The sequence below is a fragment of the Phlebotomus papatasi genome, chromosome 1 (genome assembly GCF_024763615.1).
Source record: "Phlebotomus papatasi isolate M1 chromosome 1, Ppap_2.1, whole genome shotgun sequence".
Classification (NCBI taxonomy): Eukaryota; Metazoa; Arthropoda; class Insecta; order Diptera; family Psychodidae; genus Phlebotomus; species Phlebotomus papatasi.
In genome coordinates this window covers 7,591,252-7,617,647 of record NC_077222.1, presented here as the reverse complement: position 1 = coordinate 7,617,647, position 26,396 = coordinate 7,591,252, and the positions used below count along the sequence as shown (strand labels likewise).

Here is a 26,396-nt window from a genome sequence, read left to right as displayed (position 1 = left end):
GTAAAAAAAAACCTTTAGACGAAATATGTTCTCTAGGGTAAAGAAGAGATAATTTGGAATCATGTCTAATTTTGAACTTTGAGATTTTGTAAGAGTTTAAGATGGCAAAAAGACAAAACAACGAACAAGTATTAACGAATATAAAGCCATATACTTCTTCGTGCCCTCCTTTTTCTCTTTGGTCATCTGAAACACTTAGAATATCTCAAAATTCAAAAATAGACGTTTTTATTTTCATTTATTGGTTTTATTGATAAATCTGCAAATTTGCAAAGTATTTTTTTAATTAAATTTAACTAAAAATTTCACAGTAAAGCGTCTTTTCAAAATACTCGAACCTTTGACTGTGTCCTCGAAATTGTTTTAGTTGAAACTTTTTAATATTTCTTTACATACGTTATATATTTTGTTTATCGATTTATAAGCATCTAAAATAACTTCATAAACCATTTCAAAGCCAGTCAAATGTAATTTTAAGATTAGGATATTTAATTTTGGATAAAAAAAAATAGCTTACAAATTTATTACCGGTTCATATCCGGCACAAATTTGTTTGGAAATCAAATACCTTTTTAATGATTCCAATCTTGTCCTAATTGGATTAATAAATTCATTCAGAACATTTTTAACCTTTAACCTTGAAAAAGCATTTTAAAAAATATAATTATTTATGTAAACGAAATATTCACATGGGCAATTTTTAATTGATTTTCAAAAAAAAAATTAGTACAGTTTTTCAGAAGCCCAAAACCGATACCGACCAAATTTCCAAAACCCACACTAGTAAAAATAAAAGGGTCAAGTTGAACTATTTCAGAAAAAATGGATCTTTTGATCCTTTGAAAGATTCACTTCAAATTCTTGAAATTTTGTAAGCACATTTATCACGATTAATTATGTTTTATCTTAAACTTATTACTCATATCATATTTCTCTCATGCGATCGAACACCAAAGACGACATTTTCATTGTTTTTATTCGTTTATTCCGGAATTACATAGGTGTCAATATAGTGACACTTTCAGTTTTACAAGTTTTACAAAATCCGGAATGGTTAAACTCTTGATATAGGAACGAAATTATACGGAAGATAATATGTAGAATAATTTCGCAGAGCACAGAAAATTTCCCTTTGCACCTAACAAAGGCGATGCAATGATGGGAGTACCAATGACACCTTTAAGAATTAGCGATCTTAGCTTTCGAGATTTCGGCTCTCGGGATTTTAGTATACGGAATTTTATTTTTCGTGTTCTTAGCACATTCGAGATTTTGGATATTCAGGATTTCGATCCGGAATGATGGCTTTTGGGATTATGCTGATCTTAATGTTGGCTATTTCAGGATTTTGGCGTTCGGGATTCGGGATTCCGATTTTCGGGATTTAGGCTTTCGGGATCTTAATTGAAACATTTCTTTTGCTTGCATTAGCAATATGAAAAGTTATCGGATCAGAGATACTACAGCATGAAGAATCTTTTTGGTACTAAATTGACGACTATCTTTTTTCACGAGTTTATCCATTCATTTTCAGAAGTGTTATGGACCTTTTCTGGGTCTCATTTGTACTATGAAGCATGAAACCATCTAAACCCTACAAAACATCATGTTTTTTCTGGTACTGAACATGATTTAAATTGAAGTTAAAGAACGATTTATATGAGATAGGTCACTCAATTACCTCAAGTGGCATTCTCTAATTGTCTGGCATCATAATAAATTTCCGGAAAGGGGAAAGTCTCCTCTATGTTTTGATGGAAATTTATATAATTTATTACTAAAAGTAGGAAATAATCTGAACCCAATTTTTTTCTAGATTTGAAAAAAATTCAGGATCTTACCCCATTGTGTAAACTACCGGTTGGATTCTTAGGTTAGAAGGATTGATAGGAAATGGGCTCTGTTAAGCAACTAGCCGCCACATCTTCTAGTACCCAGCCAGATTTCCCCGAGAGACCCAAGTCCACACATCCTTCTTCTCTGACGTTCTAGACCGGACTGACTCTATCGGCTCTCCATCTTATAGGTACAGTGACAAAGAACCTGAAGGCAATGACATCGCAACGGCTTAGAAGCGGACCAGGAACGGATTTGAATAGTAACGTTTATAACTGCCAGGATTTTTGCAAAGTATACAATTCATTGGAAATAATAGGTTTACAATTGTCAAAGGCGAACTTTGAGATATACTTTTAGACTTAATGTTATCACGGAGTTTAGAGCTTTATAAATTAACATTATACTTATAAAAACATTCATACTTAACAGACAAAACGCAATGATGTCATGGAAAATGATAAGTAAATTGTAGGCTCTATTTCCGCAAACGTCATTCCATACATCGTTCTTTAAACAGAAGTATCAGAGAATGATAAAGTTTTGATAAGCGATCTCCTCATTCACAAAAAATATTGTATTTTAGTATTTATTCAATTGATTTACACGTTTATTTACTCGCTTTTCCACATAGATCATTTTCAGCTCAATCGTCTCTCAGTCTCGTTTCTTACTTTAGTACGTGAAGATCAAAGAAACTTAAAATATGGATCATTTGGATAAAAGACATTTTTCTGTGATAGACTACACCTGCTTTGTGATAGTGCTTCTGTTCTCAGCAATAATTGGATTTTATCATGGAGCCAGGTCCAAGAAGAGCCCTAGCAGTAAGGAAGACTACCTCCTCGGAGGCAGAAGCATGAGTGTTGTACCAGTTATATGCTCCCTTGTGGCAACTTCAGCATCCGGAATGACTATTGTTGGCCTATCCGCTGAGGCCTATGCTTACGGTATCCATTCTTGGATGCTATGTGTATCTCTTTTGGTGGGAAACTTTGCCTTTATTCAGGTGTTTTTTCCTGTGCTACGTGAACTCAAAGTAGCCTCAAGTTTTGAGTATCTCGAAATGAGATTCAACCGGAGTGTTAGAATATTTGCAAGTGGAATTTACACCTTGGCAGTATTGATCCAAGTCCCTGTGACTGTTTATATTCCAGCCTTGGTTTTCCAAAATGTTACTGGTATTCATGTTTATGCGACTGTTACTGCACTTTCCATCTTATGTGCCTCTTATACGGCCATCGGGGGCTTTCGGGCTGTGGTCTGGACAGATGTCTTCCAGTTGACCCTTATGGCCCTGTCCTGTTGCATTATTGCGACTGTGGGAGTTACTGCGGTTGGGGGAATTGAGAACGTTTGGAATGCAGCAGAACGAGGTGGAAGATTGAACTGGATCAAGTAAGTTATTTTGTGAAAATTATGGATAACAGATGCTATCTTTATAATTCTTTTTTCTACAAGAATGCAGTAATAAAATCCTAATTAATTCGAATTCTTTAGAATTCTTTAGCTCTACCTTAAATCGAAATAGTATAGAGCCACTTTTCTATGGCGATGTATTTCCCTTATTAAACATTCAAGATAAAGATAACCCAATAAAACCTTTTCAAAAAGGTTCTAATTTTTTTTAAATCAACCTGATGTTCTTTTCTAGTTTAACTAACGTAAGCAGTAGGACCACTATTTGGACTTACTTCAATGGAGCAATCATTGCCATCTACCAATTTGGATTGAACCAAGCGAATGTCCAGAGATATCTATCACTATCAACCATGAAAGAAGTTAAAGCTGCGTCCTGGATAGTGACTGTACTATTTGGAGCTTTCATATGCCTGTCTCAACTTATGGGTGCAATAATGTACACATCGTACGAAACATGTGATCCCTTGAGAAGAGGTTTCATTACCGCAATGGATCAAATCCTTCCGTACTTTGTTCGAGATAAAGCTTCTTTCTTAACTGGCTTCAATGGGATATTCATAGCAGGCATCTTTGCAGCTGGCCTGTCCACAACATCCTCTTTCTTAAATGCTCTGGGTGGAAGTATCTATGAGGATTTCTTAAGCTACCGCTTAGTGAGCATTTCGGAGAGTACAGCCAAAAACATAATGAGAGCCATCGTATTAATTCTCGGTGTAATTCAAGTGCCAATGGTGTTTGCAATTGAGAAAATGGGAATGTTATTTCAGATACAGATGCAAGTAATGTCAGTAGCTACTTGTACTCTGTTTGGATTCTTCACTGTCGGAATTCTCTGCCCAAAAATCAATGGAAAGGTAAGAAATTGAGGGAACAATTTGAGCAAAGCAATTGAATGTTTTGTTTTTGCAGGGTGCTAAGGCGGGAGCTTGTGCAGGTGGAATAGTTATTGCTATTCTAATTGTCGGTGGAATGTCTAACAAGACAGAACCACCCCTACCTCTAAGGACAGATGGATGTGGATCCCAATTTAATTCAACTGAATTAACATCTGCGAATGTCCTGAATAATTCTCAAGATACTGAAAGTGAGGATGTCTTTTGGCTATTTAAAATTCCTTTTGTGTACTACTCCCTAATAGGTTTAGTAATCAATCTTCTAACAAGTTATATTGTAAGTTTATTAACTGGAGGTAACACTGTTGAAGATCAGGGACTTTTAGCCCCATTTTTGAGAGATAAAACAATTAAAACCAATGAGGAACTTGAGCTTCAGCAAAAGAAATTGTTGTTAATAGAAAAGAGTTAATAAACGTTGAAATTAATTAAATCAATTTAAATTAATTAAAACAAAATACCAAAATAGGATAAAGGCCTTCTATAGATTTTTTTCAGTTGTTTGAATTAATAAAATTTGTTTTTATAATGAAGTATTTGAATTTTATAAATTATTTTAAAATAAATGATTGCACAACTATGATCCCTTACAACATTTTCCTTAATTATGTACTAAAATTTTACTAAACGAAAAGTCGTCCAATCTAACAAACTTTCAAAATTTAACAAGATCATAATCATTAGCAATACTTAAAAATACACATTATCAATTATATTTAACCTATTTATTTAACTTAAGGGGTTATGTGGGTCAACAGGACTAAAAAAAAATATTAGATGAGATCATATATTCTGTCAGTAGAAGAGGTAAAAAGTTTGGAGTGGTATATCTCAGCTCCTGATGAACATAATTGGATGAGTGAACTATTGTTGGAAAGCTTGGTTCATTAGCTTTCAGAATCTGGTATATGTAATTGGCTATGGGTAAATCATGGTCATCCAGAACCATTTATGTCGAAGAAGACACTTTTTGCAACGTCTTTTTTGGCCATCTACTTCTGGGACCAGGAGTGACCCACTTTTCTCGCACTTAGACTGTTCGTTAGAGGAACTCAAAAGGTATAATTTGTGGAAGAAACTTTTTTTTTTGGACGTCTTACTTTTTTTTATTCATTGACTTTTGCAAGAATTTTAACATTTTACACGCATAGAAAAAAATGACAGAAATCCTTCTATCTCATTTTCTGGACAAACTAATGAAGATATCGACTTGGAATGTTCTAAGTACTCCCCCATAAGTTGATCCAAGGAATCCAAATATCATATCAATTTCATCCCCACGTCTCTCCTTCCCCTCCAGAAACCACTCTTTTAGGATTTTTGTAATTTTTTCCTTGCGTATAAAATGTTAAAATTCTTGCAAAAGTCGATGAATAAAAAAAAGTAAGATGTCAAAAAAAAAGTTTCTTCTGCAAATTATACCCTTTGAGTTCCTCTAACGAACAGTCCAAGTGCGAGAATTGTGGGTCACTCCTGGTCCCAGCAGCAGATGGTCAAAAATGACGCTGCAAAAAGTGTCTTCTTCGACATAAATGGTTCTGGATGACCATGATTTACCCATAGCCAATTACATATACCAGATTCTGAAAGCTAATGAACCAAGCTTTCCAACAATAGTTTACTCATCCAATTATGTTCATCAGGAGCTGAGATATACCACTCCAAACTTTTTACCTCTTCTACTGACAGAATATATGATCTCATCTAATATAATATTTTCCCTAATTTTCCTTTCAGAATAATAAAAAAATATTTAATTGAAGCTCTTATGCATATGAAAGTACAACTTTTAATTTATATTTTCTGAAATTTTCATTTAAAAATTTTAAAAATTCAGTCATTAATTCCTGATTTTTGAAGATTTTTTTAAATATACTTTTCAGTGGATAAGATCTCTCGGAATTGGTTCATCACAAACCCAAAAACTAAATATTTTTTGTTAGCTGATTAGTTTAACTAGTCCTTTAACGAAGCATTTTATGTTTACTTGATCACAACTTATTCTACAGTACGAAACGTGGTGTAAAATACGATAAAAATGTTATTTTTTGTATGAAACTCTTCCAAAAATTCATATTTCATTTTTTTCAAAAATCTTTCGTTCAAGGACTTGTTTAACTTATTAGATAACTAGAAATATTTTGTTTCTGGATTTCAAATGAACCAATTCCAGAGGTTCATCAGAAAGCCAAAGAGGATTTTTCAGAGAGAATCGGGCATGGTGCTAACAACCCCACCCCGTAAGAGCAAGATTTTTACGAATACTCACAAAGAGCCTCCGATAGGACCGACTTTTCAATAGCGTCCCATGCTACTCTGGACCGGACTGACGGAGAGTCGCCAGGACTGGAGAACGTTAGTGCGAAAGGCCCTGTCCCTTATGGGGACGTTGCAACTAGATAGATAGATAGACGTTCCAGCTATCTAAGTAAATAATTCCGAGAAATCTTGTCCACCGAAAAGTGCGTTTTTTTTTCAAAAATGTCTCAGATAATCAAGTCCCAGAGGCTGAATTTTTGAAATTTTTAAATGAAAATTTCAGAAAATATAGTTTAAATGTGGCACTTTTATGTGCCTAAATGCTTGAATTAAACAATTCTTCTGTTATGTTGAAAAAAGTTAGAGAAAAATATGCTGTTTTTTGTCTAAACCAACGTAACCCGTAAGGATAAAACACAGGAGAAAATTATGAGTAACAAATGGATTTTAAATTCCGAAATTATTAAAGTGTAATTAAATCTTTATTATTCTAAAATTTGGTTTGATATTCTAAAATCCCGGAAAGCCAGAATTGAGAAAGTTAATATCCCGAAAAGGCTGTGATTCTGAAAGCCAAGATCCCAAATAGTCAAAAGCCTGCAACACAGAAAATTTTCCTTTGCCTCCAACAGCAAACACGGGTGCAATCGTGGGAGTAGTTATTACATTTTTATCAAATCCGGGTTTTGACTTACAGGATTATATACCCATGTCATGTCCATATAGAATTATATTAAATGAATTTATTTATGTGAATTACTGAAACGACCGTTTCATCATCTATAATTCAGAATTAACATAATTTGGCACTATTTTAAACTCTTCCAAATCGATCCAAAACCAAATCGATTTAAGGTTTTTTTTTTTAATTTTATTGTGATTAGAAAATAAATAAGACAATCTTGAGAACAAAATTCCAAATTTGTTAAAATTCCTTTCAAAAATCTATTCTTTATTATGTACTAGCGGAATTAGCTAGAAATAAAAATACATAGAAATTCCTCTAGGGGAAGGCTTTCAGGACTCGCACACACTCTGGCTTCGAATATTTCATACGTTTCCCATATTCCTTTAATGAATTTGACATAGCAATGGCAATATATTGTAATAGGTAGTTTTAAGTCACACATATCTTCTGAATAAATAGATCAGATTCCTTAAAGGATCTTGGGATCATATGGGAAAAATATGAAATGCTCAAAACCAGAATGTGCGAAACCTTAAGCTTTCCCATACACTTGTTTGGAAGTACAGGGGCACATTTCTGCACTTAAAAGAAAAAAGTGAAATTTTTAATATTAAAATGATTAAAATATTTTTAAAAAAAATTAAAAAAATACAATTTAAAAAATGGTCAATAATTAAGAGATGTTTATAAAAAAAATGAATGTTTCGTACTATATGCAAGGCTATGTTCTTTAAAATTACTCAGATTAGCGCTATGTAATTACGAAAGAGCGATATAGTATGTAGGGGAAAGCGCGCTACCTTCGGACGACTCAAGCTTCGGACAATTCAATTTTTTCTCTATGTCCCTTATAGATTTCACCACGGATTACTATATTCCTGGATAGTAGGTAGACATTTTTGTGTCTCCTGCGTGTTGTGAAAATTGCTCGAATTGCCTGTAATACGATTCAGAAAGCAATTAATACCAACAGTAATATCTTACTCATCATATTATTCCACTAGAGTGTACTCTTTCTAACACACGTGATATTCCATTTGAATTTTGAATACTATATACCTCTCTACCTACTATCCAAGATTTCTACCTATAAATTTCTACTTACTATCCAAGAATATAGTAATACGTGATTTCACTCATAGCCCTTTTCTGAAAATTTCAGGTATTGGACCAGCCATTAAAATATAATATTATAATGGGCCAAATTCATTTAAAACATATTGAAAAATATTAATTGTTCGTAGCATAAAACGTCCGAAGATAACGCGCTTTCCCCTAATGCATATTATTTATTTGCTTTTTTTTCATTTATAGTAACCATTGTAAGTAGTGAATTGTTTAGTAATAAATTAACATTGAATTGAAAATTAAATTCGATTTTAAAACCGGAAGAACTTTTTAGAAAAATATCACGTGCACAGGACATGAAGAAAGCAGTAGGGGAATTATGTATCAGGATGACAATGTCATATGACAAGTTTAAATTTTTTTAGGGGGTAAATTCGGAAGAACTAATCAATCCGTCTCATATCAGTTACTAAAAGCTTCATAGAACAGCTACGATAGAGCTACTTGCAATGGCTATTCAATGATCAATAGAGTTTAATGTTGTCCTACTCTCGAATTTACTACGAAAATTTGTCATATGACATTGTCATATTGTTACAGAGTTATTACCTCCATTCTGGTGACTTTTTCTCTCCCTAAAATAGTTCATTCCTTTATAGCTTAACTCTTGCAAGAATACGATATTATAAGAATTTTTAAAATTCAACTATAAACCAACTTTTAGACAATCAAGAACAACTTCAACAAGAATATTTCTTCTTACTCTGAAGCAGTTGTCTTTCGAAAATCCCGCACTAAATTCCTTATACAAACTCTACCAAATTCAAAATTAATGGTGCTAGAACTCATGCAGAAAAACGAGTCATTATCACAATTTTGAAGCCTAAGTTTGCCACTTCAGCTGCAAACTTCAAAAGTATTAAGAACCGTTTCAGAAGCTTTAAATGTAGTTTTGAACTTTATGTTGATGTTTCACCCCGAAGCGCCACTTTGGTAAATATAATAATGCATAGTATAGGGAAAATGAATTGCTAATAAAGAGTATCAGCAAATAATTGTAAGTTAATTTGCAGTAGAAGAGTGGAAACTTTCGACACTTCAAATGTATCGGGATATTGCAGAATATTGTGTACGAGATAATTAGATTCTCGTATTTATTTCATTTTCTACTCCTCATTCTACACCTCAATAAAGTTAAACATGCTTGAAGCCCATGGCACTTTTCTGGTACCCAACTTTGTTCCCAACACCTAATGATGATATGATGGAAAGTCCTAGAATCACAGAGACTCATCATCCCATTGCATGGCCCATTTAATGCTTGGTCTTGTTTTATGTGCGATGTCATGAAATTTGAGATTTATGCAATAAATTGGATTTCATTGAAATTCCTATCAACCCAAGCTAATTTAAAGGCAATTATTGAATTGCTTTCCCTTCAGCTGCCCTAGCATTTTAATGATTTAAGTGATTCTGTCCCAAATCACGGAAAAACCTCTCAAAATTCTTCGTTAAAAAATTACAACAAATCTGCTATTAAAATCCCCCATTAAATCCTTACGCAAACTTTTTAAAATTTCCTTTGATTAATTTCAATCCTGATTATCATCTCTTGAAAAATGTATCCTTTCCTTCCAAAGAAAATTTTCTAAAGCTCTCTCCTAACTTTTTGTTTAAGATTCTGTGGAAACTCCTTAAAGCTCAACGAAAACTTTTAAGGGGTGAATAGCGAAAAACTTTCTAGTAATTGAGTTGAAAGTACGAAAGGTGAAGATTTTTCTCTCTATTCTATTTTATTTATTAGATTTGTATTTCGATAGTTTCTGCAAAATCAAACTTTCCAGAGATTTTGGCAGCTCTCAAAATAGTGTGAAAGCCATGCTTTAGTTTGAGAAACTTGAAAAATTTCATTTAAAAACTTCAATGAAGTTCCATACATGTGAAAGTGGAAAATATGAATTTGATCTTGTCAGCATTCTTGACCCATTCAATCAGGCGCGATTTGGCATCAAACGCTGAGTTCGCCTATCAAAAAATTCTTCCCATTCATACATTTCATGAAGCTTCCACCAGGATATGGGGTACAAGAATAGGGAGACACACCAAAGATACGACAATAGCTGATGAAAGCGGCGATTTATGCTCTCTTCGTATATGAATCCTACGCGCTCAAGTGGAAGAAGTGAGGAAAAAAGTTGTTCAAGAAGGCAAATATTCAATTGAGTGTAAAAGTGGTCGCCTCCACTCGGCAAAGGTTTATTTTCCTTTAGCACGCTCAACCTAAAAATAAGTTGTACTGGACTGTTTTGTCATGGTCTATTTGTAGCACTGGATTTTGTAAAATCTTTTTCAAAATATCTATACACTGAAGAAAAAAGAGGCTACGATTAACTTTTTTCGTCATAACTTAACACTTTTCGGGTGTAAAAATATATCAACATTTTTTAATGTTAATTTTACATCTTTTGAGGGTAAAATCAACATGAAAAAGGGTAACTTTAACCCATAATATACCTAAAAAGGGTAATATTTACACCGATTTCGGATCAATACTGCAGGGTAAAATTAACATTTCCGGAATGTTATTTTAACTTTTTCGGATTTTTCTCAGTGTAGAGATTTTAATTTGTAAGCAAATGATGATTTTGATATTTTAATTAAAAAATTAATTATGTTGCCACAACATCGCAGAAAGAGACTTAAACTTAAGGGGAAGTGGGGCTACATTGACTTGATCAACATGGAAAACGCACTTTTTCGTATATTTCTTAAGGAATTCCTTTAAAAATATTTGCGAAAAAATAACGTTTTCAATGTAGCCCCACCTTCTCCTACTTTTTCTCAAAAGTGAAATTTCTTAATGCATTACTATTTTTTCTTAAGGATGGGGTTGTCATTCCCATGTCATGCTTAAGAGCAAGGAAGGAACGTCCACGCGTATTTAGAGCTCTTTGAGAACTAATTCGATGCTCTAGGACAGTTCTCGGGGACTGACTGATCCTTCCACCACGAGGCTAAAATAATTGAGTGTCAAAAAACACACGACACCTCAAACACAACGCAAGTCAAAATCGATACGATTAATAAAATAATAATGTCATGCCTCCTGGAATGAATCCTTTAATGCTTTATACATCGACATATCTTGAAAACGTTTTCCAGTGGTTCGCTACGAAAATAAAATCTCAGAAGTTAAGCTGTTATAATCTACCTGAGAGTGTCTTGGCTAAAATTAAAGCCTGAATGTCATTCTATTTTATTTTAATTCGTATAAAAATTGTAGTAAGATATTTTATAAAAAGGAATTCAAATTGAAAAATTGATGAGGTTTTTTATTGCGTCTAGTTTTAGGAATTTGACCCAAAATGCATTTAAAATAAAATAGAGATAAAATATAAATTAAGAACATTAAATTCATTTTTTTTTATTCAAGAAACGAGTAGGTTAGCCCCTTGCAGTTTTTCAAAAATAAAAATCTGCTCTAAGGCTTCCTCTAATTAAGAATTTGATCCAAAATGCGTTTAAAATAAATAGAGATAAAATATAAATTTTACAACACAAATTCGAAATATTTTTGATTTAAGAAAAAAACGAGTAGGTTAGACCCTTGCAGTTTTTTCAATAATGCATCCTGCTGTACTATGCTTTGTTCGGTCTCAGGAAATCTCCCCTAGTGGTTCACTCATGAAATAAACTTTTCCACTCTCTGTTGTAAATTCCCCGATTGTGTCCAGACTAAAAGGCGTCTTCTATACGGGGGGATTTCGAAATGCACCCCACTGTGCTATGCACCGGTCAGTCTCGGGAAATCTCTCCTAGTGGTTCGTTCCTGAGATAAATTTTGTCCACCCTCTGTTATAAATTACCCAAGTGTGCTCTAACTAAAATAGATAGTCTGGAAGACTTTCTATTTAATTTCGAAACGTTTCGAACGTCAATCACACAGTGTTTTACAATCAAAGAATTTGTTAAAGAGTGGTAAAGTTAATATTTATGCCTGGTGACGAACACTTTATAAGGAAGAGGAGATGGGGCACCTATCCTCTATATCAAAACCGTCCTAAATTAAGAAAATATGGTAAGTTTTTATTTTTCTATAAATCAGTTTTATTCACATAGGTAAGGGTCTATTAGTTCCCAGAAATTAGTTGAATATTACTTTTCAGCTGACAAATTTCATAACTACACAAGGATGTCTATTTAACAATTCGACCATATTCTAATGAAGATTAAACGATACATTGAAAACTTTGAAAATAGTTTAAGAGAAAATATCTCTTGAATAACAAAAAAAAAAGAATTTAAACTCGCTTGAAATGGCAAAATTTTCGAACATAAACAAATGGAGCTTTCGAAAAGGGAGATTTTAAGCGCCAAAAGATAGGCAAAAATGCACCGGTCTAAAACTCAGTGGGAGACTTTTGTGGAAAAATGGCGGTTTCGAGATAAAATCCCCCCTTTTAGATGCTCCCAAAGATAAAGTCTGGCAGACTATCTTTTTTATTTCGAAACGTTTCGAACTTCAGTCACTCAGAGCTAGAATTATACTTTAAAACATTTTAGATCTTGAATCCTCTTCTCGGGAATATTACCTTTCTCCTCTATATTAAAAAAAACCGCGGTAGAGAGTAGAGGAAAATTTTGCTACACTCTATCCTTCTATGTCCTTAAATTGAAATAAAATCAGGTGGCAAAATAATTTTATTATTCACTAAACAACAAATCCCTGCGACATATCAACAGATCAGAATATAAAACGAATAACTCGCGAATGGTAAACTTTACAGGAGAACGTTTTCATGCTCAGTATAAGATGAAACTGAAGAGCTTTCGGTTCCGATATGGACCTTCTAAGCAAGACCAAAAAAGTATTTTCCTGTTAGGATGAACGAACACTTTTCCACTGGCGAAAACCGGATACAATCCCTATCAATAAAATCAAGCCAGTTTCCAATGTTAGATTAAAAGTTTTTATTGAGAATTGTATATTTAAAGTTTTAAATTCTTAAATTCTTTAATATCAAGAGAAAACTATTTTTGTCAAAGATTTAAAAAAAAAAGGAGGAAGTGGGGCACTTTTGAAAGTGGAGCACCTTTGAAATTGGGATTTTTCACCTATGTTTAAGTGGAACTGAGCCATATAATAATGTAATTTAGTTTCTCAATCTGTTTGTGCAGCTTAATTATATCATGCAAAGGCTCAATTTTATTTAAAAATAGTTGAAAAATCTCAATTTCAAAGCTTCCCCACATTAAAAGGTGCCCCACTTCCCCCTAAAGAGTTTTATAAACTAAAAAATGATAAATATACCTCTTTCAACTCTGTTTGCACTTCATATTTTACAAATTCTCCTCTTCAAAAATATATTAAAATTCAGTCACTGTAGGGAAAGACTTTCAGGCTTCGCATATACTCTGGCTTGGAACACTTCATATTTTCCTATATTCCTTTAATGAATCTTAGGTATTTTTTCAGGAATTTGTCACTTAAGGTCTTCACTAATGAAGAGTGTGTGCAAAGCATGAAAGCCTTCCCCTACTTCCAAAAACTAGCCTTTAATAAATCAATAACAAGCTACTCAAATCAGTTCCTGAAAGGAACTACACTTTCTTAGATCAAGAGTGTATGTTTCCTGCTTGTACATCCTGCGGCAAAAATTCAATAATCAAACACAACTCCATTACTTTTGATAGCAATCTCTTAATTTTGACCTTCTCCATTTTCTACACTAAGGGCACATCTCAATTCAGGCTAATGGCCTGAGAGTTTCTGGACCAGAATATCCATCTGACCCCACTAGAATGTGTCATGAAGTCTGATATATTCAATTTTGATAGAATGACCCTCGAGATCTCAGGGGATCATAAACAATGGGTCTCCTTTCTGTCCTGCAGCACCAAATGCTCACAATAAGATACACGTATTATACTAAAATATTTAATTCTTCCGTCATTCGTCCTTTATTGTGCATCTCTTCATATGCGCGATTCCAAAGGAGATGGAAGTTCTGCTAAGAATGTCGCCTTACGTCCCCATGAGCATACACAATAGATTACATTTTGATACTGAGGAGTGTCATAAAAGACGTCTTAATTTCCCACAGAATCGCATATGACACACTCGGTGAATTTATTTGTCGTGTGGAACAACCATAAATTCTACGAGAAAATCACCCAAAAATTAATTTTATAGCGTGTTATTTCATCACACAATTTTCCTACCCACAATTCATGCTAAATTTCCTTTATCACCCAACATATAGGTGAGATTGGCATTTTCATCCTGCTCAAACTAACTGAAAAATTTTCGCTCAGACAGCTGTTAACACCTTTTGCTCCCCTGAACCGCCACTTGCGTCACATTTGCCACTCACAAAAGCAATATAATTCTCCAAATACGCTGAACAAGTCTCACCTTTGGAGCAAGAAGTGCCATGGGATTAAGAAAATCCTACTGGTCAAGTCTGAGGCATGATTCACATAGGTTACTCAACTGCTCTTGGACTTTGCAATATATGAAAAAAGATATGAATGAGAGTATTGTCATCATATGGAATAGTCTTATACCAACTGTTGACGATATTTCTTTTACTTTTAGCCAACTTGAGCACTCTTCTGCACCCACGTCTCAAGACCATAGCGTATTTATTAAATTTCAAAATATGAATGCTCTTGGACAATTTCTCCAACACCCTCTTCTCAAGAGTTAGAAAAACCCATAGCATTTACAACATTTCCCTTCACAAAGTCAGAGGTGTAATGCTGCGATTAAGGGAGATTAATTTAAATATTTAATTGCGAAAATTAAAGACGGTCTCATTTTGCATTCCCTCGCAATTATAATTTTATCCTGCAATCAACATGTTTTTTCTCAAAGAAATCGACTTAATTGCTATATTAGGTGAGATTCTTAACAATCTCACCTACTATAATCCTAACAAAATTTCATGTCCTCCGATCGCGCTCAAACTTGGCCAAAATGTGTTTCGCCACTTCCTGATCACGAATATATGGGGGGCTAAGTTACGTTCCCGGCCGGCCGGCCGGCCGGCCGTCCGGCCGCTCTTTGGAGCTTAATAGCTTCTAAACTAAAAAAGATATCGACTTGCGGTTTTCGGCAAAGGTTAAATATCGTATGAAAATTGCAACATGGTGCATTGACCCCCCACCCCCCACCCCTCCTTCCGCCATTTTGAAGACCCCCCTTTTTTTGTTTTCTCAATAGCTCCGGCCCTATGGCATCGAGCGGGCTCAAATTTTAGTATGTTATAGCTGGGCCTTAGAGCTTTCCATCAATACCAAACTTAAGGTCCCCCGACCCCCCTGACCCGAGCTATAAGGGTCCAAAAAAATTTTCTTAAAATGGCCATAACTCCGGTTCTAATTGTCAGAATTTAAAAAATGAGGGCTTTTTGGAAAGCTCTCGTGAAATGCCACTTTTCCTTCTAACATCGCAAGTTCATAAAACCACCGCTAGGGGCGCTTTTTTTAAAAAGAAAATTTTTAAATCTTAAAAGTTAAATAACTCAAAATTTCCTTATGCAATCGGGCTGAAATTTTAGTATGTTGTAGCCGTTGATTATACCTATCAAACAAAAAAAACCTTAAGTCGATCCATAACCCCTGACCCGAGCTATAAGGGGTCAAAGTTCGAACATTGACCGGCCTCTATCTCCGGTTCTAATTAACATAGCAACCTAAATTTTACCTTTTTGGTTTCGTCTCGATGAACACTTTCAGATGGAAGTTCAAAAAGTCACCATAGGTGGCGCTGTGATAGCGTCAAAATTCATCGAAATTCAAAGTCACTTTTCTCAAAAACGGCATTGTGCAAGTTAATGAAATTTTAGTATGTTGTAGTCCAGTCTAGGACGTTTCCAAAATGGTGCGTATGTGCGCTGTGGTTTCAATAGAACCGGAGATATGAGGGGTCAAAGTTCACAAAATTTAAAAAATCATATCTCCGGTTCTATGTGACCGATTTTGATGAATGAGGGCTTAAACGAAAGATCTCACCAAATACTACAACTTTCTAGAACATTTGAACTTCGTGGGACCAACACCAGGGGCGCCACAGTCGAAAAACCAATTTCAATATCACATAACCTCAATTATCTCGACTGTCGCTGAACCGATTTTGATGATTACTTCGACATAATTGTAGAGCACATTTGTCTCTACATTTCGTCCATACATCATTTTCCACTCAGACTAAGCTATCACTCAGATTTTGCCGTTTGAGTGTGAAAAAATTGATTTTTCCCATAATAACGCTTTGAAATCACTCAGATGCCAATTTGACTGCCTCTACTCCACCAAGACACTTAAAATAGGGTTTTGAATGGAAAGTCCCACAAAAGACAACAATTCTTTGATATAGTTGAAGTTCAACAAATGACTACTTGGGGAACTCTGGATGAAAAAACGAGTTAAGAAACAAAAAACCTCGATTATCTTGACTTCTGAGTAATCGATGAGATCATGTTCTATGGAAAAATTATAGAGAACATTCTGGTCTACATTTCATCCATATATCACTTTTCTGTCAGTTCATCCAAATCCTTGATATTTTGGTTTAAATACAAAATTTGTACAATTTCACGAATTTGATTCAAGATAACTGAATGGCGTCTCCCAACTTCAGCTCTAAATCGAATTTGCATGCACTCCGAGTTAGCTCACGTTAAGAATCTCACCTACATAAGCCGGTTAGGATTATCTGTCCCTTTTAAAAATTAAATACATCACTTTAAGAAAACAAAACAGCTTAAGCACTAGTTTTTCGGATGTAAGGTAAAGTGATATAATTAGGAATTAGTGTTACAAGTTGGACAATTCGCCGGTACAAGTTGTACATGGCTTTTTTCTTGATAAATACAGTACAAAATTTGTTTTTAAGCACAAGGTACCAAATTATAAAACTAAAGCATTAAAAATATACAAATAAAAATGAAGTACTAAATTTATCAAGACAAAAAGCCCTGTCCAAATTGTACCATTGTCCAACTTGTACCACTGTCCAACTTGTACCACTTTACCCTAAATAGAAAGGTTCAAAGAAAATTTTGGGTTTTCAAAACACGATATAAAATTATTCTTGCCACCTGTTTAATACAAATTAATTTACCACTAAACCTACCAAGACCGATCAAATTGACTGGTTTAAAAACTTTCTAAAATTAATACATATTTAAATGGTACAATGTCGCAATAAAACTTAAAGAATTTCTTAAAATATACATGTAATAAAATTTTCAGTGTTTAAATTTTAATTTTTCCTATATTTATAACAAATTTAAATTCCTCGTCTGAAAAGTGCTCCTTTTTCTCTTTATTTTTATAAAAGAACAGAGGAAGTGTACTAAACTTCGTACAGCTTAAAAATATCGGACACTTTGAGTTGGAGGGAGAAAGCCCGTCCTGACAAAGACTCTTCTAAGTCAACGGTACAGATCACTGTTCAGCTGGGGTGGTAACTCTGAGGGGTGCTATAATGGCGGCTAACCTCTAAGTTACGATATCGCTATAGTTCCGCTATATGAGGTTGTGAATGCTCGACGAGTTATTCCAAAAACACAATAGAATCAGCTCCTGAGTCGGTCTTCACCAGTGAAGCGAGGAAGACGCTTGATTCGTGGCCTTCTTGGAATGGGCAATGAGGACTCAGTACCGGATGGCTAGCGACAACCCCCTGGCAAGTTGCCTGAAATTTGAAGCCACTTTCTCATACTTCGATTTAAATTTGTATGGATTTTTTTTGCACTCGCGACCGTTACGCTAAATATTTAAGAATTGAGATTTTTTCCATATTATAAGATACCTTTCCGCATGGAGGGATAAATGAGTCGCTCATAGCAAAAACCCTGTATCTCACGCGCTACTGCAAAAAAACTCGCAAAATATTTAGGCAGCAAAAAGCGGCTATGAAAAATTAGGCAGTAAGAAACCATTTAACACGAATTTCTCAGACTGTAGCTGAGCTGGATTTTGAATCAAAAAGTGATTTCATGATTTTTGAACAAAAGACAATATTTTCATCATTTTTCTCTAATATACTAAATTTTTGTTTAATTTTTTTTTTCCTCGGAGCACTGTGTGCTGAGTTCGAGATCAATTTAGGAATTGATTTCAATTAGCTCCATATAAAAAGGCCAACTTGCCACGGGGTTGGCTGGTGATGAAGGGTGCTCCAGCATGTTCTGGTGTAGACCCGTAGCAATTCTTGCTACACTTAGAACAATAAATTGATAAAATTATAAAACTATTGTCTTCAAATATTTATAGAATACAATCGTTCTTTTAAATATGCATAAAATTGCTTTGTTGTAATTTCAGCGTGGAGAAGATTTTTCGAAAAATGTGACAGGTCACTAATATTATAAAATTGTTAAATCGTTAATTGTGAATTTTTAGTAACTTTAGTTCTTCAATTACTCGGGAAAAGTAGCCCGACAGATGTAGAAATACTTTTGGTGCTCTTTTATCACTTCGAGGAAAATTCCGTAATGTGTTAGCACGAAGTTCCACAACGCGTCGATTTTGATAATATTTTCCTTGATTTTCTTCCCTGATTTGAATTTCAGATGACAAATTATTTTCTCAAATAGGTACACTATTTTAATAAAAGGTGCTTATAGTGAGTCAATGAATATAAATTCAGGAAACCATTAAAATGTGTGTTAGATGGCGTTTTACTGCACACATTTATATTTTTCCCAATTTCCATTAGAAATATGCAAGAAGTCGTATAACAAACTAGCCCCACCTCCCCCTACTGTAAGAAATAAATTCCAAAATATTAAGATTCCATCTCCAGTGTTTCTCGTAGGTACATCGCTCGAATGGGTTAAAGACTTGCTTTATTTGTGTTTACAGTGATTGGTTCTTAATTTTCTTTTAGATCCAGAATGAAATTTCCCAGGTAGATTCCATTTTTCGTGTACAAAAAATACACATTTTGTCAGCGGCTTACCAGTGAAGTTATGTTTCCAATATCGGACACTTGTTTTGTTTCTCAAAATTCCATAAATATTGATTTTTTTCAATTTCCAGAGATTTTATAACGCCAAAGAAACAAAGAAAAGCATCTCTTTTCTACGAACGAAATGCTGTAGAAAAGTCTTGGAAGAGTTCCAAAGTGTCCGAAATTTCACACAGGTGTCCGAACTTTCACCTAAAGGAATGTCTGTTATTGTATTATTTTAAAAGAAACAGAAAACGATAAACTACTCGACTAGATTTAACACAACGCACCTGATTTCTAGTTTGTATTGAAATTACGACGCTTCAAATTCTGTATTAATACTTAAACTCCACCTGTCCGAAGTTTGACACAGTACTCATAAATTGACTTCAAAAATTATGTATACTTTCAGGAACGAGGGTATCTATCTTTTAAACGAAAAAATGCAGTAGAGATGAGTTGGGCAGTTTTACGAAGTTTTAGATATATTTTTAAGACTCATTTACTCATATCTTCAAATTAAGTCTAGCTAGTTTGTCTTGAGGATTGTAATTATACCAATATTTTATATTTTCGAGACACCCTCGTCAAAACTTCTCGATTCTATAAATATTTATTCGAGATTTCCCTAAAAATATTAATTTTAATGGTTTTTTAAAGTTATTCCGCACAAGATATAATTAATATTGAATCCAATAAAATATTTAATTAAAAAAAAAACAAGAAAAACAATTGATTAAGACAGGATGATAAACTTATAAGTAAATAAGTCCTTTAAAAAAATGAAGAAAGCGCGCTACCTTCAGACAACTAAAGCTTTGAACAACTTTTTTTTTCATTATGTTTTCAATGAATATGATCCATTATAATATTATATTATACACAGAAAAAAATTTCATAAAATTGTTCGTAAATGTTTGTAAATTCCTACGGGGCACTAACGAAATGCTCGTAAATTTTATAACCCACTAACAAGTTCGTAAAAGTTTGTATTTTTTCGCAAACCTTTTTTGTAAATTGATCACATCACGAACATATTTTGATCTTTTCTCAAACATTTGTTCGTACATTTTGGTTTTTCTGACAAACAAAAATAAATAAAATAAAAAAAATAACAAAATTTTACGAACGGTACGGTCAAATTGATCGATTTAAAATTAAAATATATTTAAATGGTAGGGGAAACCGGGGTAGAATTAGCCACCAAATGAAATTTTTCATTGCGTATAATTTGTACAAGAATTGTTTGTATGAGTATAATAAATACTTCAATGAATAGGAAGGGAAGTATATATTTAGAATAAAGAGTGGTTTCCTCAATATTTCTTTGCAGGCAAACTATAAGATACCACTATCTAATACTATACGTGGCTAATTCTGCCCCGGTCTCCCCTGCAATGTCACAATCAAACTTTATGAATTTCAGTGTTTGAATTTTAATTTTTTGCTCTTTTCTGAGACAAATTTTTGAGTATCCTGCCCTACCAAGGTCTGTCATTTGACCGAAAAACGATCAAAAACGGTAGGTAGGTTTAGTGTTAATAAATAGAGTCCAATGCCTTAAATAACCTGGAAAAAGCCAGTTGTCCGAAGCTTCACGCTTCAGTCATCCGAAGCTAGCGCTCATTGCCCTGCTATAACTTTTACAAAATTCTTTTTTAAAAATAATTATTAATTTCAATTGACACATAAATCTAACATACCCAAAGCTAACAAGGATGCACTTTAAAATTTAAATAATTCTTTCTACATTCTATACGTTTGGTAAATTATACAAAAATCCTTCTATCCTTGAATGAGGTGGAACATAACAAATATCCAGCAATTTTTATGTATTGAATGTTTGGTGAGGAGAAAACTTTGAAGAACATTCTTGAGATCAGAAACTCGGTGCCAAAGATGATAAATTCTTGACTAAAAATGCCACCACAGGTGATATAGAATGAATTCATCCCTTATTTATGAGTTTCTGTGACAATTTCAACAAAGCTCTACCGAAAGGAAGGATCTTGAAAGAGGAAGAAAATTCATCAATGTGACTACCCAAGAAAATCATATCCATTCAACATGCTTCTTTCACCCTCGAGAATATGTTTTATTTTACAAATTGCTGTATTTCCCAAACAGCCGCAGAAACAACTTTATCACCCTAATTCAAATGCGGTCGCTGAGGGAAGATGGGTTGTGATTGAGATCCTATGTCAGAAAGCGTCTCATCCCATTCAATGCTCCCCAAAATCAACTCCCACGTACGAGTTTTCTCCGTAGAAAACTCATTCTGAGAATTACCATGTTGTGAAAATGACGAAGATCTTAATAAAAAGCATTTCGATGTCCTATTTGTTTGCATAAATGTACATATTACATGTGTTCAAAATTGGAGATATTATTTACCAACCTCTTCAAATATATACGAATGTTTTGTATCTCATTGAGTTGTTCCTTTTCCCTTTAGTGGTTTGCCATGATAAACTATTGACTTTGGTGTAATCGTGTGATACTATTATTTAATTTACAAGATCTAATAGTTAATATTGACATTGAATGTTTGCAGTTACACATTTCAATTGACTTTGCAAACTTTCTCCGTACAAATTCTCTTGGTGAAAAATATTTCTTGGTTTTTCACAACTTTGTGAAGGTCTTCCTTGAACTTCAGTGTTCCAAAATAAACCCAAAATATTGACACTCAATCTCCATACATCATATTTTTGACGATATATTGCAAACCCTGTCGAAAAGGGTTTACGATGAGCCGAAAAATCTCTACAAATAGACGAGTTAAAAGTTGGCAACTGCTGTACATAAAGGGACTTTCAAGTGGGATCAAATTGAAGAGGATTCTTTAAGCATATTCTGAAATTCTACACATTAAAGGGGAGGAATTTTGTTCGGAAAATTCCTTACATTTAGGAGTGAAATCCACTTTCACCAGAGTCGAGTTAATATTGTGATTATGGGACTTTTTAATATGGTACTCGTTTTATTTTGCTCAACTGAATCATAAAACCCTTAAAACTGTTAATTATTTCAATCCTTAGACAGTTTTATCCTTAATTATTTTTCACACATTCCGCGAACTTTTTCCTACCCCAATAAAAATTATTTGAAATATATTTTTTTATGGTTCAAAACCTGCCGAGTGTGAAAAAGAAAAATTATATTAATTGTACATTTTTCAAAGACTTCATTTTTGGAATATTAAAATAATTATTTAGTAATAGCAAATAAACTACAAGTCGTTATGAAACCATTTCTTTTACGCAATTTTACTGCTCTTTATAATGATATATTTGCGCGATGAATATCGTAAACCTAAATCGCAATTTCTGTTCATAATTTATTAAATTTTACGCGTTCTGCAGAAAACTTATATACCTCATTAACTTTTGTTACTACAGTACAAGAAATATATTTTTTTAATGAGAAATAATAATAATGTATTTATATTTTATAAAAAATTAATTTTACTCACAGTGTATAATACATTTCTTTTTGATACATATAATCAGTGTTGACATGAGCAGCAGATACAAAGTCGATATTTAAGGCCGCTTAGTACCGTAATTGGTTGCTGAACTAGGCTGATTAAAGAACAAAGCAGGCAAACGAACGAACAGTGATTATTTTTTTTCAAAAGCTATGCGAACTGAAATCACCCCAACCTGCTTCATATGGATTTCAGGCCTGAAGTTTATACGGGCTTCAAATTTAAGGCTTAGCAATTTGACTTTATTTCCCTAAATTCTTATCAATCAAGATTTTTTGGAAAATTTCAACTTTGGATATGAAGAGTAAATTTTGCATAAGATTCTGGAAAATCAATGAAATTGCCTGTTACTCAGAAATTTGAAACCTTCTGAAACTGGGCTAAACCTCTAGTCTGAAGAATGCCTTAGCCATATGGCTTAAGTTGTATAATTTTGTGTTAAGAAAGAATTACCTAAAATTGGCTTTTAATAAGGACTTCGAAACATTCGGGAAGTAGGCTCAACCTCCAGTATGAAACCCGTATTACTTAGTTGCTGAATATTGGGTAGACGTAAATAAGAAAACATTCAAAAAGTAAGCCAATTTAAACGTAAAACCGTAACGACTGTAGATCCTAAAGCCCTAAGATTTCATAATACCTAAAAAGGTTTAAGACCTATACAATGGTTAGGTCTTGGAAGCTTAAAGGCCTAAGGCATCGTTAAGAAATAGTAAGTCCTAAGAGACCATAAAGCCTAATCAGCTGTAAAGTCGTAAGGATCCGTAATGCTTAAGTAGTTTTAGTTTTAAGACTTAAAAAGTGATAAGGCATGGGAAGATTAAAGGCCTAAAACGTCGTAAAAACCAAAAAGTAGTAAGTCCTAAGAATTCATGAAGCCTAAGAAGCCGTAAAGTCTGAATCCATAACGCCTCAAATGTTTTAAAACCTAAAAAATGGTGAAATCTGGGAAGCTTAAAAGTTTAACGGTGCTATCACGCTGCTATCACTCTAGGATTGAATTGAATTGAATTTGAATTTTATTCATGCCCAAAAATACAGATTACTTACATAGGACTATATCATAAATGTTGTCTCAATATAAATTGAGTTTGTATCTAGTTCGGAAAAATAGTAGCGGATAAGAAATCGAGAAAAATAAGTTTCAAGTGTTTTAGATTATTATTAATTAACATTTTAAGATTAGTGATATTCAAATGATCGTTTAAGTGAAGTCTTGCTTGAAATTTATTGTAAAGTGATACTGCAGAAAATGTTACTGAGTTTAATCCATATTTTGTTGTAACTAATTTGGAAATGGCTATCATGTTACATTTTCTAGTGTTTTTAAGATTAGGTTCTATTTTTAAATTTTGACTGGAGTGAATAATTTTATTATGGATCTTGAAGATTAGAGTAAGTTGTTTCAGTTTTAAAATTTGTTCTAAATTATTTATCTCTAATTTTTTATAAAGTATGTCTGTTTTTCACGCTGTGGATTTTTCACGATTTAATTTTGAATGACTCCGGAAAATGTATGTTTGTACTTAAAATGTCTTATAAAAGTCACTTATCTGTTATTCAGAAGGATCCCCAAGACCAGAAGAAAGAGTTGTGGGCAAAGAGGGTTACGAAGCAACTCTCATACAGTCTTGTTGTAAATCTGTATGAAGTCGTATAAACTAGAGATTTCTGGGCACATTTGCTTCGAATGGCTTTGGAGAAACTTAACAAAGTACTCCCGATCCTAAAGCTTAATTCCTGTACAAGTTTATCACTAAATCACTGTATTTATCTTACGTTTTTGGCCACAAATAATATTAATTTCGAGTAAATAACAAAAACAATTTGGTTCAAAAGGCTACTTTTTAAACTGCAATAAAATTGAAATTAATGAGCAATTTTAACTTTTTTATTTGCTGAATTCAAATTAATTTGAGCAACCACATTTATGCCATTTTAACATATTTAAACAGGTTTTTGTGGACCAAATATTTGTTTATATCAATAAATAAGTAGAGATCTATCAATTAAATTGGTTTTTAATGAAAAATAATGCACAGAAACAATTCATCTGAAAATTAAATTGAATTTCCAAATTGAAAAATCCTAGTAGGATAGCACGGTAAGACATTGTAAGAGCAAAAAATCGGATATATCGGATCGGTAAAAAACGATTAAGTGCTAGAATGAAAGAAAAACTTAGAAACAGGAAGTGACAGTCACCCACGGAGGACAAAATCACCGCATTTACAGTAATTCTCATCAGTTTTCCACTAAGTTTGTCTCTCGACGTAAGTCGCAAGTCTGTCTACAGCATAAATCTTAAGGATCCATAAAGTCTAAGAAGCTATAAAGTCTTAAGAATCTATAATACCTAAAGAGTTTTAGGGACTAAGAAATCGTGAGACATAAGACGCAATAAGACTTAAGAACTCCGCAGCCAGGTTAGCTCAAGGTAATACTGGTTTCAGACTAGAGGTTTATCCTAGTTCCGAAGGTCTCGAGATCCTAAATAATAAGCAATTTTAGTAGTTTTTCAATACCTAATGGATCATTTGTCTTAAATATTTTATCTAAATTAAAAAAAAAATATATCAAAGAAATTGAAAAGTTAAGTCATATACTAAACCTTAGTTCTGAAACCCGTATAAGATTTTAGTAAGTTAGTTATTCTACAACTACTTTAAAATGGAGAATTGCATTAAATTAAGTACTTATTAAGTATATTTAATAAGTACTTATTGTGTTAGCCAAGTCATAACTCCTAAGAAACCACAAGGAAATCGATAAGTCAAGATACACAAACACATTAAAATAACAAACATTTCAGCATTTGAATATAAGTTTTTGTTTATTAACAATTAAAAGTCCCATCTATCGTTGAAATAATCAGTCGGTAAAAATAATCAGAGGTAAATCAGTCCCGGGTGTGATTTAGTGAGATATTTCTTTCAATTTTGTATTTAATATATTTTCATCAGCTACATACATAAATCTATGTAAATAATCAATTTTAAATGCATTTTTTGCATTAAATAAACGTCAGTTACAAAGAAAATTATTGTCAAACATTTTATCCTTAAGAATTCCCTTAGCAAACTCTTCAATCACATTGTTATTAATGTAATTTGGTCTGATTAAACATTCAAAGTAAATAAATCTGTCTAAAGATATATAGTAAAATATATTTTAGCATCACCAGTGCAAGTAAATATCCTGATATACAATATCTTATCCTCATATTTCAAATTAAATTTACTGCTATTGTCTTTAGTACACGTCTCAAAAGACTCCATAAAAAAGAATCCCTATCTTACACATCCTTAAATAAATTTATTCATTATTTTCTGAAAATGCCATTAAATGTATTGTCAACTCGGTTTTATTTTACTCGTACCACCCTTCATTGGAAAATATTATGTGTTATTTGAGGGGGGAAATCCTTTGAAATTCATGTAAACTCTAATTCTTTTTATTTTCACTTTGGCATCCCGTTCTTCTGGGAGACCTCCAAAAAGCGCGTGATATCAATCAAATTTACCACTTCCCACTCTGAAGAGGAAGCTTTCGCCCAGAAAAAAAGCTCGAACACTGCTTGGAAAAGGGCAAAGCATTTGCCGGAGATGATTTTGATCCTGGAAAATATTACATTGATGATTGTGCAGAGGAGCAGGAAAGGGATGGAAAATCTATCAGTAAACCGAAAACGCCTATCTTTTTTTTCATGGGAATGAGGGAGTAAATGTGGAGTAAAAGATTGCCAGGAATTCTGTGGTAGACAGGGATTGTCGAAAC

The 26,396-nt window shown here is 33.3% G+C and overlaps 1 protein-coding gene across 1 annotated transcript; it reads left to right on the top strand.

The window, feature by feature from the left end:
• The first annotated feature begins 2,495 nt into the window (after positions 1-2,495).
• LOC129798666 (sodium-coupled monocarboxylate transporter 1-like) lies at positions 2,496-4,584 on the top strand. Its single transcript, XM_055841933.1, has 3 exons — positions 2,496-3,234; positions 3,491-4,112; positions 4,168-4,584. Exons 1-3 carry the CDS (start codon positions 2,543-2,545, stop codon positions 4,561-4,563), a joined length of 1,710 nt encoding a protein of 569 aa, XP_055697908.1. The 5' UTR covers positions 2,496-2,542; the 3' UTR covers positions 4,564-4,584.
• Positions 4,585-26,396: the final 21,812 nt, after the last annotated feature.